Source organism: Cnephaeus nilssonii, assembly GCF_951640355.1.
Source record: "Cnephaeus nilssonii genome assembly, chromosome: 14".
NCBI lineage: Eukaryota > Metazoa > Chordata > Mammalia > Chiroptera > Vespertilionidae > Cnephaeus > Cnephaeus nilssonii.
The window spans coordinates 46,448,397-46,468,313 of NC_137085.1; the positions used below are offsets into that span (position 1 = coordinate 46,448,397).

The 19,917-nt window shown below is 45.2% G+C and overlaps 1 protein-coding gene across 6 annotated transcripts in view; it reads left to right on the forward strand.

The window, feature by feature from the left end:
- Positions 1 to 19,917, forward strand: part of SMARCA2 (SWI/SNF related BAF chromatin remodeling complex subunit ATPase 2) — a 167,805-nt gene that overhangs the window by 102,890 nt on the left and 44,998 nt on the right. For all 6 annotated transcript variants that reach the window (XM_079791124.1, XM_079791129.1, XM_079791127.1 and 3 more), the window contains exon 27: positions 4,428 to 4,646. In XM_079791124.1, coding sequence (XP_079647250.1) covers positions 4,428 to 4,646 — 219 coding nt within the window. The remainder of the gene's footprint in view (positions 1 to 4,427; positions 4,647 to 19,917) is intronic.

The window sequence follows — 19,917 nt, forward strand, 5'->3', positions numbered from 1 at the left end:
CTGCCTCCTCCCTCTGCCCCCTTTTCTATGAACACCAGGTGTCTGGGGCCTGCGTGCCTGGCAGAGTTGCATTTCTGAAGCCTGCGCGCCTCTCCTTCAGCTCACAGGCTGCTCGCTGGCTGGGATTAGCCTGCCGGCCATATTTTGTTTGGCCCACGCAGTGTTTTTTAAAATGTTGAACTTGTTGCCAACATAAAAAAAAAAGAATCCCGATTTCTGGCTTCTCTTAAAAAAAAAACACGAGAGCGGGCAATACCAGGCCCACATCTCCATAGAAACAGTTGACTGGAAGCTGACCACAGACCCTCACCCCCAGGTCATTTCTAATGGGGGGTGGGGTGGGGGGGCAGCATCCTTCCGGAAACCTGCCCTCCTCCCAGGGCAGGGTTTACAGCTCTCCCCTGACTGTCTCCTTACCGAATCCAAACAAACGCGCTCCCTGTGGGGCTGGGAGGACAGCAGCTGGAAAACACGGTGGTGCCTCTCATTGCTGAGAGCAAATGGGAACCTCCCCGCGCGCATCCAGGTGTAGCCTTCATTCAAAGACCAAAATGGGCTGGATTTTGCTGGTACAAAGTATAGATAGATGTAAAGAACCTTGACATGTGAGGATTTAACGGCCGTGGCTTCAACCTTGATGTTTCATCTAATTTTGCTGACACCTGAATTTGATTTATGAGTGTGGCCTGCTACAAGATCAGTCTGTGGGGAGCGAGGCCCTTGGCCAGGAGAAGGGAGGCTCTCAGGAGTAATCTTTTATTACCTTCTAAGGCATTTGCTATGGCGATTTTATTTACCTGTTTATCCTCAATGCTCAAGACATCAGGTAGGTAGTTACTCGATAAATATTTATGGAACGAGTGGCGGCATTTGCAACATGTCAGGCCTTGTGAAGACGTCAGTTGCGATATACAAAGGTTATACAGAGTTGCCAGGCTCCCTCCAGCACCTTCCAAATTTATAACATTTAGTCCGATTCTGGCCTTTGAATGCAGCAGAGCCCCCAAATCAGAAGTCCCGTGGGTCTCAGACAGGTAACTTGCATAAGCGAAGCAAGTGGGTAGGGACCAGCGGGTGGTGTGAACCGGAGCGGCCTTGTCTAAGGGCACAGAGCTGCAAGCCCCTTGAAGCTAGACATTCCAGATTTTCAAGAGGCGCTGGAAATCTGGGCTTTAATATGCAATCTCAGGATTTCAAAATGTTTGCAGCTAAATTCAGTTTTTTATTATTATATAACACTGCAGGCCAAACAAAACACGACTGTGGGCCAAATAGGACCCGCCGGGTTTGCAATCTCCGCCGTGTTTGCCCCAAGACAGTCTGAGCAGGGGACTCCAGCTGTGCGGAGGCTGAGGTTATTTTTGAGATCTGGTGTTTTCTGTCTAGGGAACAATGATTATGTCCACACGTAATGATTCAAGATGAAAGACATTCCATTCTTTCTCAGGAAACGTTTAGGTAGCCGTGGGAATAGCTCCTAACCTGGGATGTGCACATTTCCCCCCCTTCTACATGAGCCACCCCACCCAGGCTGGGCCATTTTGGAGAGAACTGACACACACACAAAAAGAGACGTTAACAAGCGTGGTTTACATGGGATGCTCCTAAACCTAAACGTCTTAAACTAGTATTGTTGGTCACCACCCTTACAGATTGTACCCTTGTATCCTCTATTTGGGTAGAGTAGCCATACTCACAGGAAATAGACATCTCTCCTCCCCTGGAGGGACTTATTGAAATGTAGATTACGGGGAACCCTGAGGTGGGAAGCCCTTTCCTTCCCGGGCTGGTCACTGATGGGTAGTGATTCAGCCCTGCTCTAGCCTCACCTGCTCCGGAGACCCTGAAAGGGTAAGCTGCCTGCCATTGTACGAATCAGGTTAGCCCCCAAAATAAGGGGCAGAGAGTACTTCTTTTTTCTTACTTTTGGGCTGGGTGTTTGTAGAAATTGACAGCTTCGGGGGGTGAGAGTGGGGGGGAAGGGGGACTGGAATGTCTAGCCAAGGCTTTCCGTTTGGGACTATGTTATCGTGCAAAAACAGGCTTGGAACTGGTGAAGGTGGTTAAGGAACACTTTTTTTTGTAGGTATTTTGATTTTGTGAATGTTCTCCTCTTTTCTTAAAGGTTGATTTCTCATTTTTGGATTAGATTTTTGAGTTCGTTTGTTTTTTTGTTTGTTGTTTTTCCATTGAATTTATTGGGATTACATTGGTTAATACCATTATATAAGTTTCAGGTGTACTTTATGATACAATGTCTGTATATTCCATTGAGTGTTTTTCAGTCTTACAATCAGCTGGCTGCCTTTCTAACTCACTATTCATGAACACCTCCACCAGGGGGCAGGAAATCAAATTTGAATCCTTGCCAGCTACTCTGATTAAAAAGTTTAGTGAGAAACAATGGAATGTGAGCTAGATTTGGATTTCAGTATTTAAACTGTTATTATAAAAGAGTCAGTTCTCTGTAAAATGAACCCAAACTTTTAAAAACCATAGGCACTGTAGTTAAATAACACATTAAGCAGATAGTCTCTTTAAAATAAAACATTTGAACATTTTTCTTCTTCTAAAAATGTGACGTGAGGAAAAGTTATCTCTCATACTGATTGCCTGTGAATTTTACCTAAAAAGATATTTTGACTGGTCAAGGTACATATCTGAAACATTTTGCTAATATATAAACACTAAGTGTTTAGTTGCTATGTTCCCTACAAAGGCAAGAAGTACTTTTAAAAATATCTGTTAGCACAAGTTTATTATCAGGATTTAAGACAAACATATGCATGTAATATCGGAACAATAAATAAGACTTAATTGAATAGCAACTTCAGATTGTGTACTGGAATTCTGCAAGTAGAAATCGCTGGGAAGAGATACAGTCATCAGAACTTTAAGCTGATTAAAAATCGCATCAACCCTTCCTAAAAGGAAAAAAAAAACAATCGTAATTTGTTTTCTTTCATATCAGCAAAGACTTATTTTATCCATTGTGGACAATTGTGTGGCATGTCATTTTACAGATCTTGGTATAGGTAACGGTAGTAGCCAAACCAAAAATTGAAGCGACAAGATTTTGTCATCTCATTGTGTAGCACATTACCAAAAAAAAATGTTTTTCTTCTCAGCTATCTGATAACTATTAAAAGATTACCTCAAGAGGCCCCTTGATCGGTAGATTGCAGTGTTAACAAGGCATGCTCTGTGTGCTAAGAACAGGCTTGGTGGATCCCATTTCTGATAGTAAAGCATCAGAAGGTAGGGTTGCGAACAGCCTCTCCAGCTAACTATAGCCCATGACGACGGCATGGTGGGCCTCTGCCGTGCTCCAAGCCCACCCATTTGGGAACATAATGATTTCCAAATATGTTTAAGCATTGTCTGAGGGACTTTGAACTTTAATTTTTAAATAGATTCTAGAGTTCAGATTTGGATTTGAATAGAAATTTCACTTCCATTCTGTTACCAGTTTTAGCTCTTATAGAAAAATTGTATTGAACCAAAGGAAAAAAGAGGGAAAAGGTAAATCATTTAATGGTTAATGGTCTATTCAGTTGTAGAAATGGCACATCAGCTAGTGATATATATATAACTAATGTACGTTGCCATTCACTGGAGGTTTTGTTTGCTTTTCTTTAGCCATCAAATTGTTAATATTAGGTTAAAACCATATTTGTGGCACTTTATTTATAAGTGCACAGGGCATGGGAAAATAGGCATTTTTGAAGGTTATAAAAGAATACAAAAGAGAGCCATTTCCCTGACAACTTGACCAGTGGAGATGAGATTATATCTGAGGTCTGTCTCTCGTGGTGTAATATTTTCATAAGAGCTAAACTTTTTAAAAGCTAAAGAATTGAGGGACATTCCTCTCAGAGAGCCCATGACGTACTGAAAACTTAATACACTCATGGCCGACCGACAGATCAAACCATTTATGTGCCCCCAGGTCCGAGTCCAGCCGAGGGTGGTGGCCACTCTGTTAGTGACACTTGAGCTGCTGATTTTATTTCCCAGTTGTTCAATCAAAAGCATGAGCCCTTTAGGTTAGGATTTTTTTTTTATATGCTTGAAGGATACTTTTATGCCAGGGCAGCAATGGATTGTATCACCAGGGCTCATATTTGTTAAATACATCCCAGTTTGAATCTTCTCACTGTTACTTAAGGGGAAAAGCTTTGCACACATATAGACTAAGAAAAGGAATTTGTAAAGGTTATTTTTTTTAAATGCCTACTTAACTCTCAGCAATGGGTACAAAGGAAGGGAAGAGACTAGAGCCTCCAGAAGAGAGTCCCCATAGGTAGGACAAGCTGAGAGGGACCCCGCCGCGGGAGGAGGCGATTTGTGGGGGTCCGAGGTGCTGTCGAGTGTGTGCGGTACGGAGCCCCCGCCCTCATTGATGAACCTTCTGTCCTTGTCTTCAGCGCATGGATATGGACCGGCGGAGGGAGGACGCCCGGAACCCAAAGCGCAAGCCTCGCCTCATGGAGGAAGATGAGCTGCCCTCCTGGATCATTAAGGACGACGCCGAAGTAGAAAGGCTGACATGTGAGGAAGAGGAGGAGAAGATATTTGGCCGGGGGTCTCGCCAACGCCGGGACGTGGACTACAGCGACGCCCTCACCGAGAAGCAGTGGCTGCGGGTAGGTGTGGCTTGCTTACTACCTGCCCTCGACTGGGGCGCCCCCTGCTGGCTGGGCGCCGTCAGGGCCCCGAGTGGCCAGTAAAAGGGGAGATGGCCGCTGAACCTAGAGAAAGTCATTCTGCTGTCGCCGTGGAATCGTTCTTCGTTCCGTGAAATATAGTGAAGAATTTTTATTTTATTTTTTATTTTTTTTTTGCTAGAGCAGAGCTGGCCACTGGAAGCACAGGATTATTTGAGCTATGAGACCCACTAATGTTTTACGACCAAGTGCCTGGTCATGCCTCACTCTCTCCGAGTCAGAATCAAAATGTGGAAAGGGGGCCTTGGGGATCTTTTTCACTGGTCGGTCCCCCCTCATTTCATGGTCTTGAATCGGAGTTTTACTTCTCCACGGCCCGCAGAGGTGGTTCAGGGGCAGGCCTCTGCTCACTGCATGCTTATTTCCTTAGAGCCAGAAGGTGCCTTTGTATTCGCTTGGTTTTACAGACAAAGCAGTTGAAGCCCAGAGAGGTTAAGTGACTATGCAGGATCACACAGCTGGCTAGAAATAACGGGATCCGTGAGTGCTGTTGCATTTGCGCATTCACTTGAAGTTGGATCTGCCCTGTCCATCGCAAACACAGACTGGGGCCTGGGACGCGGGTCACTTAGGCTTAGAAGTGTTTGTTGTTCTTTAGTTCAGGGTGATTTCCGCCCCTGGTTTGGAAAATGTTGGTTTCTTACTCCGACTGAGGAATGAAATCTCAGAAGGTTCGTTGGGGAGCACGGAAGTATAAAAACGCTCCCAGGAGCCAGGTGTGCGAGTGCCCAGGCCAGTGTGGATCTTCCCGGGGAAGGTTTGGCCCTCCTTCCCCTTGGTGGGAGCCGACTGAGTACCTAGACAGACAGACAGCCGTCTGGGACATGCATTCCAGGCAGGGCCAGTAAATGCTCGCTGGAAATAGTAACGCAGTTGGGTAAAAACCAAACAAAATAGAGGCTGTTGTTGTGAGTTGTTCATTTTATCAAAAGGGAATGCCATTTCCAAGGTTTGTAGAACGGCGATTTTAGGACCCAGGTCATAAGTAGGTAAGGTAGGTTGAAAAAGGCCACGGGAAGTATTTCGAGATTGGATGTCCACAGCAGGCAGGTCTTGGCACCACTTGAGATGTGACTTACTTGGGATGTTGTATGATGAGAGAGACGTGATCTAAATTTCAAAAAGATTGAAGTCCGTGGTATTCAGGAAAGAAAGAGACTAAGAAAGCATTGCTCATGTTTATGGTTGAACAATGGCTATGAAATGTAACTTTCGTGTGATTGTTTTATGGTCGTATCCAGACATTCAGGTGGCCCCAGAATACGGCTTTATGGATTTCTTTTGTTTCACTCTTGTGAGGTTATCAGCTGTATAACTAAGATTCGTTCTATAATGTGAAGAGATCTGTGTTTGTTTAATAATCATTTCTGAGTTCAGGAAAATCGATTCCCTTTCTCTTGTATTTAAGCAATGAATTAAGTACCTGGAGTACTATTACAGGAGATGAGATACTAATCTAGGCTGACATTTTAAAGTCAGTCTTTATATATGTATAATCTACAGATATTACAAGGAAAATAACCTTGTTTATTGGGTAAGAATGTAGCTGAACTTTTTATTTTTTAAGTAACTACTGGGAAATGCTCTTAAGAAAAATAACTACGAATCTCAGATAATGTATAGGTTTAGAATATCTCATTTTTTCTTTTTTTCTTTCAGTTTCTATCACGAATGATAAGCACAGTATTTAGCCCCTAGTAGAGACTCAGTGAATGTTTGTGAAATGAAATTATAACCTTGTAAGAGGAAAGTGGAAAGTTACTAATTTACCAGTGATGTTAGGTTGCCTTTCTCTTTCTGGTGTATCTAGTGGACTTCCTTTTATCGGTAACACACACATCTAAAAATGGAAAACTAGCTTGTTTTACAAAACTACACTGTGAAATTGATGTTCATAATTTTCAACCTAAGGTGCATTGTGAGATACCAAGTCACCCAAGAAGGTCAAAACTGTCCTTAGTACAGTTCTATTGTAATAATTTCTTTTGGAATCCAGGCTTTCTCGAACCGGATGTCCATTTTTGGTACGAGCTGGTAACCTGCTGTTAACCAGGAACCAATGCAGAATCTCCTGTGGCCTCAGCACTCCAAATAGGTGCTTACTGCCATTTGTTTTCTTCACCAGTAGCAGTCTTGCATAGTATCAGCCTATTAATAAGCTTTTCTGATCATAAAGTGATATTCAAGGGGCTCTCACGGGCCTGCATGTGAAGAGCTGTTCTCGATGGGCTTAAGATTGAGCACGTTGAGCGAAACCCAGCCAACACAGCCTTGAAAGGGAATTTGGCAAGGACCATCGTGTAAGAAATGCTGTAGCAGGGCTACAATAATTCCTCTTTTTCCTGGCAATGTTATACAAAGCCTGCTTGGCAGAGGCATCAGACATACATAGACTCCCAGAGCTGGAAGGCAGCTGAATGGAGCAGCTACCCGTCCTGTGCTTCAGTCACAGTGTCTGCGGAGCCCAAGCCAAGAGGCTGGCCGTCCCTACAGGAAACACTCCCCTTCTTGTCTGCGGAGCCCCTCCAGATCTTCCCTTTGAATGGAGCCCTCTTTCCCTGTAGCTGCTCCTCACTGTCCTGGAGTCTAGTGTCTGGAGTGAACAGAACAATATCTTTTCTCTTTTTAGCATCACGTCCCGCTGGACAAAATGTTTGAAGACTCATGTCTAGTCTGGAATGAACTTTCTACCCTCCTCTTTCTTCTGAACTTAGCTCATCCTTCAAGGCCCAGCTCACTTGCCAGCACTTCTGTGATGCTTCCACAAGTATCCCACTTTCCGCCGTGTTCTCATACGTCTTTGCTTGTCCTTCTGTCACAGCTCAAACCCGGTGTCCTAGTTTTCTTGTTAGTTGCCGACGTGCCTGGTTCCCTGACTGGTGGATGAGCTGCATCTTTTTAGAACTTAGGTCTCCCGTGTGCAAAGAGTAAGCGCCCATTGATGATTGCCCAGTTGAAATCGCACTGATTGATGATCGATGTGTAAGAGTGTTGCCTAGGATAATGTTCACTGCTGCAACAGATGAACCTAAACATGCCCTATGCATGGGCCTATTCAAAAAAATAAGTGGAATTTTTATTTCTCACATGGAAGTAAGTCCACGGTAGGCATTCCTGATTGGTGGGGACAGCTGTCCTCCATGTGGCCATTCAAGGATCCTGCTGACAGAGCCTCTGCCAGCTTAGACATCCCATCCCAGTGAGCTGGAGGTGGGGAAGGCACCATGGAGTGGTGGGTGTGGGGTTCTCACATGGGGTGGGTCTGACGGTTCCATGTCACTTCTGCTCACATTCCATTGGCGAGGACTCAGTCCTACGGCCACCCTGGCTGTAAAGGAGACTGGGATGTGTTATAGGATGAAGTTGGGGGTCCTCTTCCCCACTGTGATGCTGGGGGTTGTTAACGTAAGAAACATTCAAACCTGTAAAGAATTGTTGTGTTTATTTGAGCCAAACTGTCGATGTTTTCAGGGAAGCAGAATCTCGACGTATTGCGATAATGCTCATGAGAATGGCAGTTTTTTCAGTTTGTTTTTTATAAATCACAATCAAAGGAGGAGATGTAGTGGGTTACATGAAATCCATTGGTGATAGATTAGGGAGGTGGAGGAAAGCAATGGGAGGGGGGAGGGCCTCTGGGATTGGATAAAAAAGTAAAATGATAGACACTTGCTTCCTATACATAGGTGGGTACAGGATAGTTAACAGTCAACAATTAACGCGATAACAGTGACAATGAAGAAATCTGTGGTCTTCCCCCTGGTGCATTGATTGTGCCCTGAGGGAAGCCAGTGGCACAACCAGAAAAGGGTAAGTTAACCCTGACATTCCAAATGCCTGTCCTCACAGATTAAAAAAAAGACGACAGGCTCAGTTAAGATCAGAGTTGATCTTTGTCAGGGAAGATACTAGCCTAGGACGTGACTACCCACTGTAAACTGCTTTTTTAATTTAAAAAGTTTTCATTTCAGACCATCCTTTGTGGTTCCTTTAGGCCTGTACATTTGCAAGGCTGCCACGCAGGCCTTCTCTGAGCTAGTCAGGTTAGCATGCGGCCCCTTTTCGTCCACAGGGTGGAGTCCTTACAGTATCTCAAGGAAAATCCCAGAGTCCCATTTCTCTTAGACCAATCACAGAAGTTTAGCTGGGGTTTCAGTAAAGCTAGAAGCCAGGCCAGTGTCCAGAGTTTCCTTTCCGAATTGGAGCCGGTCCGTTCGGCATCAGGCTAGCTGCAGTCCGTTAGTCCATTGGGTGTGGGGTCCGCATGGCCGTGGGCTCTGTGGGCGAATGCAAGGGAGCCCCACGAGCCCAGAGTCCCAAGAGCACAAGAGTAAGAACTCCTTTGTTCAGAGGATTAAATATCCCAAATTTCACATCCTTGCAGTGGCCACGCCCATTCTGGCCAATGACCTTTGTTCTCAAGTGTGACTGACAGCAAACCAACACCTTCCCTATGTCACCCCAACTTTACTGGACATGCGTCTGTCTGTCTCCCCTTTTTTGGGCCCCTGGGCGTGTGAAGGTGTAGCTTCTGGTGAAGCTGCCTAAATGACAGGCCTATCTCCGGCTTGCCTTTGCTCCTTTCCTATGATCAGTAACTAGTTAATTACAACAGAATCGGCTGTGAGCCCAGCAGAATAAGATTTTGGTGGCTAGGTAGCCTCAGAACACTTAGGTTAAAGGTAAGTTATATGACATGGCCACTTTCTTTTAAATTTTTATTATGGTTTCATCACAAACAGGTTTTATTTTATAACCATAGTATGCTAAAAATTCCCACAGTGTCCTTTAGACAATCTGTTTAGTTGGAAGATTTTAACATTTTTTTCTGTATTTGTAATGTTGGTTTAAACGAAAAGGATCACACTTTCCAACACAGCTCAGTTAGGAGAGAGAGAGAGAGAGAGAGAGAGAGAGAGAGAGAGAGAGAGAGAGAGAGAGAGAGAGAGAAGAAAAAGGTTTGTAGGTTGTTTTAAACTTCCTGTTTCCATTGAGGAAACTTCAATTTCTTTTTAGCCAGTCTCAAGTGAACTTGATCTTCTTGGGGTAGTCAGTTCAACATTGTGCTACCGGCTGTTTCTCTCTTCCCCTGGGGGCTCCTGTCCCAGCTTCCTTCCCAAGATGGCATCTGGGTAAAGGTGGAAGCTGGCCTCTGGACCCACCTTGAGTTGCCTCTTTAGCATAACAGAGGCACAGCTATCCCTCAGGAAATTCCAAGGGTTTAAGAAACTCCTTTGCCAGGAACCCAGGACAAAGGCCAGACAAATTCTTTTATACTACAGGTGGCAGCATCCTCAGGCCTGACCTCCGGCCTCTCTTCACTCCTTTCTCTGCAGGGAGGCTCACTGCCCTGCCTCCTGCCCTGCAGCTTCTCCCCACACACCGGGCTCCTCCTGCAGTTGTGAGGATCCCTGTCCGCCAGGCTTAGCTCTTGATTGGGAAGAGCCTTGGGAATTGAGGAAACTCCTCTCCGTCAACAAAGCCTGATGCAGAGGTTGCTGATGCTGGGCTGCTCACACATCTGGTTCTGGAAGTCACTGGTGTCGTTTGTCTTTTTGTCTTCACATACCAACTTTATCCTTCCCACCCCCACTTCCCCCAAGGAGCACCCCTGAGCGGGGAATAGGCTGTAGAAATTGTGAAAGAGAATATTACTGTGGTTTTTAAAATATTCTATGCAGTTCCATTTTATAGCTTTCCCATGGTGTACCCAGGTGATGACTGCTAAATCATGTATGATGTATTTGTGCACACACAATAATTTCTTGGGAAAAGATCTTTGTTTCTGTGTGTGTGAGAGCATCCGCTTTGTGGACCTAAATTGGCAGGTGCCTGATGAGCCTCGTGGGCCAGTTTTTTTCAGTTTAACTTTAACCATACGCACAATGACTGTGATGTTTCCAGTATTGTAATCATTATTGAAACAGGGGCTCCGTGAAATTGGGGTGAGGGCATATCCTGGAATGCCTAGCTTTTCTGTTCTTCCTGTTCTTTGGTCCTTCTGCCAACTTCAGAATCCTTCCCTTCCTCAAAACATTTAGTGACATCCCGGAATTTCTTTAATTGCTGCGTGAGTGATTTGTGCCCTCCAGCACTGGGAGCTAATTGGAATGCAATCTGAATTATGTGTTCTGTATAATATTTAATTGCCAGCCTGATGGAGGGAGCGAGCTTCCTGCGAGAGCATGCTTTTGTTTCTCAGCGGATCTGATGTCTAGAAACGGCCATGTGGAAAGCCCTTCTTTGTTGCTGGTGTCTGTGTGGTCCTTACGCGTGAGCGTGAGGATGCTGCTTTCTGTGTAAGCGCCTGGTGCGGAAGGGGGAGGGCACCGCTGGGTTGTTGCAGTGTCCTGTCCAGTTGGGCCCCACGCCACGTCATGTAAATGACTCCCTTCCTCAGATCTTTAAAGCTGGCTGTACACAGGGCTAGTTTTAGAAGCGGGAGCGTTTCCATAGGGACCTCGGGGAGAGGCAGTGCAGAGCACCACCCTCTTTTTCCTCCACCAGTCAGTCTGTCAACAGAACGAGCGCCCCATGATTTAGGTGCCCGAATGGGGTCCTCATAGTCATGTCGACTGACCACTAAAAGGATTCTTGAGGTTCCCCTTTCCCAAAGCTCAAAGTGGAGAAAACGAAGTCAGAGATGCTTAAACCACTTACTATAGTAGGGGGGATAATAAGTGGCACTTCTCAGTGGGATTTAAAAGCTACGGAACACCAGCACGCAAGTGTAGAAGATGCCTTCATTGGCATTGCATCACAACCAGCCCCTGCTCAAACTCCAACGGGAAAAGGCTGAGGAGTGCATGAGAGTTAGTCACAAAGAACTAGAAATAGCATGAAGAAAGTTTACAACATTGGGATTGTAAACAGAATATTTGAAATTCTGTTGAAATACACAGTGAGACATAACAAAATATTTTCTTAATATATATAGAGGACTTTTCTCTCTCTAGAAATGTTTGAAATAGGACAATGTCCCACCTGTCTGGGCTGGGTTCAGTCTGATCCTGCCTGAAATCAGAGACCAGGGCTGGACTTTCCCAGCTGGAATCGCTGCTGAGAGCACCAGTGATTCCGTGAGATGGAATAAAATAGAATAAATATATAGAATAAATATATAAAGTAAACATAATTAAAAAAGTATTTATTTGTCCTAAAATATTTTATTTTATACTGGCAAGATTGTTTTGAATTCTTTATCTAAAGCATAATGTGCATAATACCCAATAGCTTGATACTTCCTTTGTTTTGTTGCTTTAAATGATATTTCCTTGCTTTTTATATAAGATTTTTTTAATTTTTAATTTTTTGGTTTTTATTAAGTGGCATTTTTAGTTTTAAAACTGGGTCATCCATCAGATTTACTGGGGCACCATTTCTCGCAAGCTGCATTTCCGTTTTTATACACAAGGGAGAGCTAAGGTCCTAGTAAATAGGTTTGGGTTTTGCAGAATTCCAGATTCCTCAGTGCTTCCGAAGGCCTTACTGAACTAATTAATGGCAGTAAGAATTGTGAATTGTTTGGGGAAATATTTGACGGTAGCAAATGAATTTTTGTAACTTTCTCCGATTTTCATTTTATTCTTAAATCTATTGGCTAGATTGCTTTCACAGTGATTGTATCATAATATACAACCTCTTGTCAAAATTCAGGTGGGTAAATTCAATAGAAGAAATAATCCTCAGAGGGCCAACTGAAATATGTATTAAAGGTTGAGAAGTGAGAAAGACTTGTTTCAATTTATTTTTTTAGAACTGTGATGCCTGGAATTTCTGGTCTCAAGTTCTATTCTTTGAAATCTAACTCAGTCATTAAAAATAATGAAGTTGGAACCGGCTTATAGATACTAAACCAGCCCAAACAAGTGCACATTATCTTTACATGGAGCAAACTACTGCAGAGAAATAGATGGTTTTAGGAACATGTCGGCTTTTTTGAATCAAGATTTTGGTTTTGTCCCATACTTTTTTTAAAAAATATATATTTTATTGACTTTTTCACAGAGAGGAAGGGAGAGGGATAGAGAGTTAGAAACATCGATGAGAGAGAAACATCAATCAGCTGCCTCCTGCACACCCCCCACTGGGGATGTGCCTGCAACCAAGGTACATGCCCTTGACCAGAATTGAACCTGGGACCTTTCAGTCCGCAGGCCGACGCTCTATCCACTGAGCCAAACCGGTTTCGGCCCATACTTTCATAAAATGAATAAAGCAACACGAAGAAATCAGTCATTAAATATGTTTGTTTATTTTTAACCTTTTGCACTCGGATGTCGAGTGTGACTCGATACGGTTAGCATCGGTAGCAGCTCTTTTTATACTCTTTGAATGTATCAATAATTTGAAATATAAAAAAATCCAAATAAATAAGTTTGTACGAAAAGAAACTCCAGTTTTTTATTCTACTGCCGCGCTTTGTAAAATCTGGGGTATTTAAAAAATTAAATCCCGAGTAGAATAAAGGAATCGGGAAAAAAGCAAGCGAGTGCAAAGGGTTAAAATTTTATCTTTATTGTTGAAAGTATTACAGATGTCCCCTTTCCCCCCCCCCACCCATTGACCCCTTCTACTCCCCACCTGCCATCCCACCCCCGTCCCAGGCTTTCACCACACTATTGTCTGTGTCCATGGGTTATGCGTATACTAGTATGCATATAAGCTCTTTACTACATTTGTATTATTTTTGACAAATAAAAAGTATGTATATCTAAGGTGTACAGTGTGACATGTTTTGACATAGGTGTTCATTGTGATACGCCCTCACTCATGGGGTGCAGGTGGGAGAGAGGATCATTAAGGACGTTGGAGACAGACCAGGATGACTTTGCTGCCCCTGTGCCCCTCCCCGCCTGAGTGGGGGTCAGCGCTGCGACGGTGATGGCTGTCTAGCTGGGGAGTTTAGGAGACTGCTTACTAACATGAGCCTTGGAATCTGATGAACAAGGTTCAAATCACACTGCTAATTCAAATCGTAGAGCTGTGATTTGCATTAGCAGTGTGACCCCAAGTGCCTAGCTTCCTCGTAGAATGTTCTTCCCAGAGTTTTCTGAAGTTTAAATGTGTATAACATGGAACCTGGCATGTAAGGATTCCTCCAAAAATTAGGTATTAAGGAAAAAATTACTATTACGTATTAGCTGTGATATATTAAATTACTCCAGAGAAAAACCTAACAGGACAGGAAATGAAGAGCAGCATTTCTGCTTCGTGTCTTGAATGCAAGGTTCGGAGTGCCAGGGCAGAGGGGAAGGAGGAGAAAGAGGCCCCTGCCCTGGCTCACAAGTGGAACAGGGGAGGAAGGAACGTTCACTTGCTGAATGTGTTGTGGGACGTGCCCTCAGGCTTTGTCACCTCCAGCCCGCCGAGCTGCACTGCTCACTCCGCTCCGAGTCTCTCCACTCTGGTTTCCATGCCTGCAGGTCCTGGCCCAGCCGCCGGCTCAGTGTGTGATCTTGGACAGGCCTCTGACCCTCCTGCATTGAGATGCATGATCTTTGATTTGCAGGGTCCCTTCCACCTGTCTGAAGACCCTCCCGAACCCCATGAAGCGGCTTTTGCTTTTACTTTTCAGCATGGTTTTAATAATGATCATCCCCCGCTTTCTTACCAGTGTGTCCATTCCTGGAGACTGTTTAAAAGCAGTGCCCATGTATTGAACATCAGTGGGTTGATCCCCACACAGTGCTTGGACTGGGGAAAACGGTGTTAATTGTCAAGTTTTTATTCCTTTCCATCGTGGCTGGCCCACCTGATTAGTGCAATTAAGAGCCACATTTGAGAGATGCTATTAGAGGTAATAATGCACACTTAGCCAACCTGAAGAGCTTGTCAAGAGCAGGTCTCCAAGTGTACACAGATGGGAATTAATAGAGATTAAAATAGATGGTGAGAAGCTCTAACTTGGAGGGCTTTTAACTGTTCAGGAAATCCGCAGTTTAAACATAGTGTTTCCTACTTCATGCTAGTGTTTCAGGGTCATGCCTCTGGGGGCATCACTTACGATTTCCCCTCCCCTACACCCAGACTCCGGAGGGTGGAAAGGCAGCTGCCTCCCGGGCGCAGTTTGGCCTCCAGACCCGGAAGGTGGTGGCTTTTGTCTCCTGGCTGCTGGGAGACCCAGGCCTCTGTCACGGCCACACCTGTGTTTCTGGGGTTTTCCTACCCACCCTCCGTGGCCCCCCAACTGAGGGGAAATAGAGCAGCATAACCTTTGACAAAAGAAAGATTCAGGATTTAGTGCCAAAACAACCAGCTGGAGCACGGGGCATTTGCAGATTCTTGGTGTTTCGGCAGAGAGCTTTTTTCTCTTTGTTCACAACGGTCAGGTGGCAACCCGGAGCGGTCAGACTGCACTTTCCAAAGCAAATACCAAGTCCTCTCACCCTCTGCCCACTACCGCCAGTCCCCACATGAGCCCCGCAGCGGCCTCAGTGCAAGTGAAGTTCAATCCAAAGACTTCAGCATGGCCTGCGAGGCCGGGGCCATCTGGCCGCTGCCTGGCCCTGGACGCTCACCTGCAGCCCTTGCCCTCTGGGTGGCTGCCACACTCCGCTCTCCCTCTGGTCCCTTGCACTTCCAGGAAGGCTCCTTCCAGGTCATCCCATGACTGTCTGCTTGTCCTAATGGTTTCTCTCCAGAGAGATCCCTGCTGCCCACCCTCGATGAACCAGCCAGGCCCTGCCAGTGCCTGTCCCATAACCTTTGCCAGTCTCTTCAATGTCTCCTTCCACTCACATGACGCTCCAAGAAAGCCAGGGCAGGGCCCTCACCGGCCGAGTCCACTGCCATGTGTCAACACCTGGAGTAGCACCTCGTGCATAGTAAGCACTAGTAAATATCTGAATAAGTGAGCGTATAGCCAGACAGGAGGAGAGGAGATTTGGTTGCAGAATTAGTAGAATCCTATGGCGTTTTTTGACCAATATGGTCCAGGTGGCTATCGTTGGCATTCTTTCCCATTGGAAGATGCCAGTGACCTGTGTCTTCATGTAAGAATTTTCTAAGCAGGCGACCTCAAACTACGGCCCGCGGGCCACATGCGGGTGTTTTTGCCGTTTTGTACTTTTACTTCAAAATAAGATATGTGCAGTGTGCATAGGAATTTGTTCATAGTTTTTTTTTTTTTAACTATAGTCCGGCCCTCCAAAGGTCTGAGGGACAGTGAACTGGCCCCCTGTTTAAAAAGTTGGAGGACCCCTGTTCTAAAGAATCCTAGAGGCATGCTGTTTGGACATAAGTGCTCTTGAGCTTTTCAGTGGAAGGGTTTGTTTTAATTTCAGAAGATTGTTTGAAAATGCATTAAAAGTACAATCATTGCTTGAACCCAGCTCTTCCTTGGAAATTCTCCTAGATTTTAAAACAGCTGTCTTCTAGCTCAAACCCTCCTTTCTTTCAGCAAAAAAAACACACACACACAAAAAAACCACACACCAAAAAAACCCCACCAGATTAACACATCTACTCTAACTTGAAATTAAAAGATTAAAAAAGTAATAAGTTAATTGGGTTTTCATTTCTAGTTTTGTACAAGAAAGTCCTCAGTAGGGAATGTTGATTTTAAATATAATGTCATATATTTTCCAGATGGCTTCCTTTCTTATTTTCTAAAGGAGGTCGAATTGTCAGAATCATGAAAAAAAATTGCAAATGGCACCATGAAACTTTGCTCTAGGGAAGGCTCGGTTCTTGTTCTTCCATTGCTACCGAAATGTAATGTTTTGACTCTGTTGTAGAAAGCATATTCCTAATGCTTGGTGCTTTTTTTTAAAAAAAAAAAATACTTTCCCTTGGACCTTGTAGAATATTTTCTAAAGACTATTTAAAATGATATCCTTAAAACTTCACCTGCATCAAGGTTTCAGTGGTTCTGTTCTCCTCCACTTTGTGGAAGGACCCGGGGCTCAGGCATCAGGATGTCAGGGCTCTGGTTCCAGACCTGTTGTTGTTCTGCTAGGTCCGTGGTCGGCAAACTGCGGCTCGCGAGCCACACGCGGCTCTTTGGCCCCTTGAGTGTGGCTCTTCCACAAAATACCACGGCCAGGGCGAGTCTATTTTGAAGAAGTGGCGTTAGAAGAAGTTTAAGTTTAAAAAATGTGGCTCTCAAAAGAAATTTCAATCGTTGTGCTGTTGATATTTGGCTCTGTTGACTAATGAGTTTGCCGACCACTGTGCTAGGTGATGCCTGGGATAAGTCACATCACCTCCCCGGCCAGTTTCCTTGTTCATACACTGGAATCGTGAAGTGAGGGCCGGAGGTAAAGGAGAGAGTGTAGCCCCTTCTCTCCTGCCCTATCCTTCTTTGATTTTGCTCGGTGACTCTAGAAAGAACTCTGTGGTTTTGCTGTAGTCTGGCTCCAACTCTGAACCTGAGGGACAGGGGTGAGGGGTTTTTCTGCTGGTTTTCTCTCGAAAATGCAGGTTTGACAAGGGGCTTTTCAGTTGGAGGACTCAGTCCATGACCCAGTGTGCAGAATTTTCAGGACTAACTGGCTGTAGCATTTGGAGAGTTGAGATGCGCCCTGTGTGCCCACAGGACTCCAGTGTGGTGGAGCCCATGACGGGAGAGCCCGCCTGCCACAGGGGACTCCTTTCCCTACGCAGGTAACTGGGGCCTGCAGCAGTTCTGCACAGGCCAAGACCAAGAATTTTCTCCGACTTGGTCATCAAGAAGAAACTACCCACCCCCTCACTTTTTTTATCCCTTGTACCCGACCTGGCAGAGTAGCTGCTAAATGGATCCATCTTGTTCATTGAAACGTGTTAAGTCTCCTTCAAATTACCAACACTGAACCTGTTTGCATTCACTTTAACTTAAAAAATCAATACACTAATTGCATGAGAGATTAACTGGAAGGTGTGGGGAAGGATGCTGTGGAGTCCAACAGACTACACCGTCCGCATTCCAGGGGAACCCCGGGCATGCACATTTGTTCTGCAAGGGAATGAATAATCCCAGTTGAGGGGTGTTACTTAACCACTGTCTCATCTTTACACAAATCTGAGGATTGTTTTATTAGTTGTATCTTTCTGCATTTTTATTATCAGTGCCAGAAACCCCAGAAGCATCAGGATTTTTTTTATTAACCAAGTTGAAAATAAAGTTTATGTGGAGGTATTGTCCCTGTCATAAAAGCACAACAAGAAATACAGAACCAGAACGAGGGGGAGAAAAGAGAATCGCCTGTAATCTCGGTGACCTTCACGCATCCAGGTTGGAGAAGGCGCCAAGTAAAATCACCACCGACAGGGCTATTTCGGTGCCCTTACATCCAGGATTATTTTTAACTTCCGATGAGGCTCAGCTCTTCTGTAGCAGTTTCACTAAATCCCAACTCGAGAGGCCCATCAAGCCCCAGCCTGTTCGTATTTTCATGCCCTTCATTCGATCTTAGGAACACCCTGTTTTACTGGGCGTCCAAGGACTGTTTTTAGGGGCCATTAAGGGACATGCGGGGGCATGCCTCCCCGCCCTGGATTAGCTAACGATTTTCGCTGCTTTTGGTGAACGGGCCTTTTATGTCTCCACTCCATGTTCCACAGGTTGTTGCCCCTGTTTTAAAGGTGCCTTTTCACCTCTCTTGTGTTACGTACGTAGCTGGTGCATTTTTTACTGCCATAAGTTGTTTCACATCACACTGTTCCCGTCCCCAGGACTGAATTCGTGTGTGTGTGTGTGTGTGTGTGTGTGTGTGTGTGTGTGTGTGTGTTTGTTTTTAATTGAGAAAGAATTGACTTAAAATATTAAGAAGCCTGGACTGAAATCCTAATCCAAATTTATTCCCGTAGAATGTCCAAGACTTTTGAGACACATCAGACCCTGTCTCTCCGTCCCTTTCTGCCCGTTCCTCCCCGCCACACCGTGCAGGGCTGGGTGCTGTAGACACGGGCCATGTTTTCATCCCCTTAGAGACTTGGAACGTGTATTTCTCCCACTTTGCAGATGAGGAACTAGGCCTCCTACGCACAGGGCATGGTTTTGGAATTCAGTGTTAGCTCATGGCAGGTATATTTGGGAATATTTGTTTAATGAATGTTGAGTTTACTGCCTTTTATATTTGGAAAATGCACATGGATGCAAGTCTGTGGGACAGTAGGGGAGTTGGTGAAAGACAAATAAATGACATCCTAGTTTTTTTACAGCCCTCTTTTTTTTTTTTAATATATTTTCATTGATTTCAGAGAGGAAGGGAAAAGAAGAGAGAGACAGAAACATCAATGATGAGAGGGAATTATTGATTGTCTGCCTCCTACACGTTGGATCGAGCCCGCAACCCCGGCATGTGCCCCTGACTGAAATCGAACCCGGGACCCTTCAGTCCGCAGGCCAACGCTCTATCCACTGAGCCAAACCGGCCAGGGCTAGTTTACAGCCAGCCCCTTTGCCCCCTAAGCTGACCTCCTCCTGGCTTGTGAATTCCAGCGGCTTCCTGAAAAGGTGCAGGAGCTCAGACCTCAGGTCAGATCAGCAATGGGTATATCCCTTGATGGACTGGGAGGACTTCCTGCCAGAGGTCTTCCACAGCCTGGCAGATGGGATAGGTGAGCCCTCGTGGAACTCCTTTCGCTGAACAGCAGGACTCTGGGGGGCGCAGGTCAGTGTCTCCCCCTTCTTGTTTGCCTTGCATCCCGGAGGGGCCTAGAGGCCAGGGCCGGGCCGGTCCCTGTCCTGCTTCCCTTGTTCAGCGAATTGCAGACACTGTTTTGCTTGGAGCGAAGTAGGGAGTGTTGCTCTGCATTGCTCCTCCACGCTAGATGGTCCTTTTCGCCTGTCGGTTGGATATCTTATTCAAGCCATTCACCTCTCAAAGCTAGAGCAAGTGAGCAGGTTGTCCAGGCATGCATACCTCCAAGGTGCTGTGGGTTCGGTTCCCACCACTGTGCTAGAGGCAGTACTGCAACAAAGCAAGCCATAGTCTTTTTGCTGGTCGAGGGTCTTATGTCAAAAAACAGCACACAACACACCACCTGTGGAGCTCAATAAAGCAAAGAGCAATAATAACATGAGGCGTGCCTGTACAGTGACCAGTTAAAATAAGGGCAGTTTACGAAGGGGGGCTGGACAGGGCAAACGGAAAACAGGAACCTTCATTTTGCCTCTCACGTATCTGACTTGCATTATTTCACTGCCTAATTGTGTAGCCCCCCCCGCCTCCCCCGAACAGAAATCCAGGCCTTAGAATGTGCT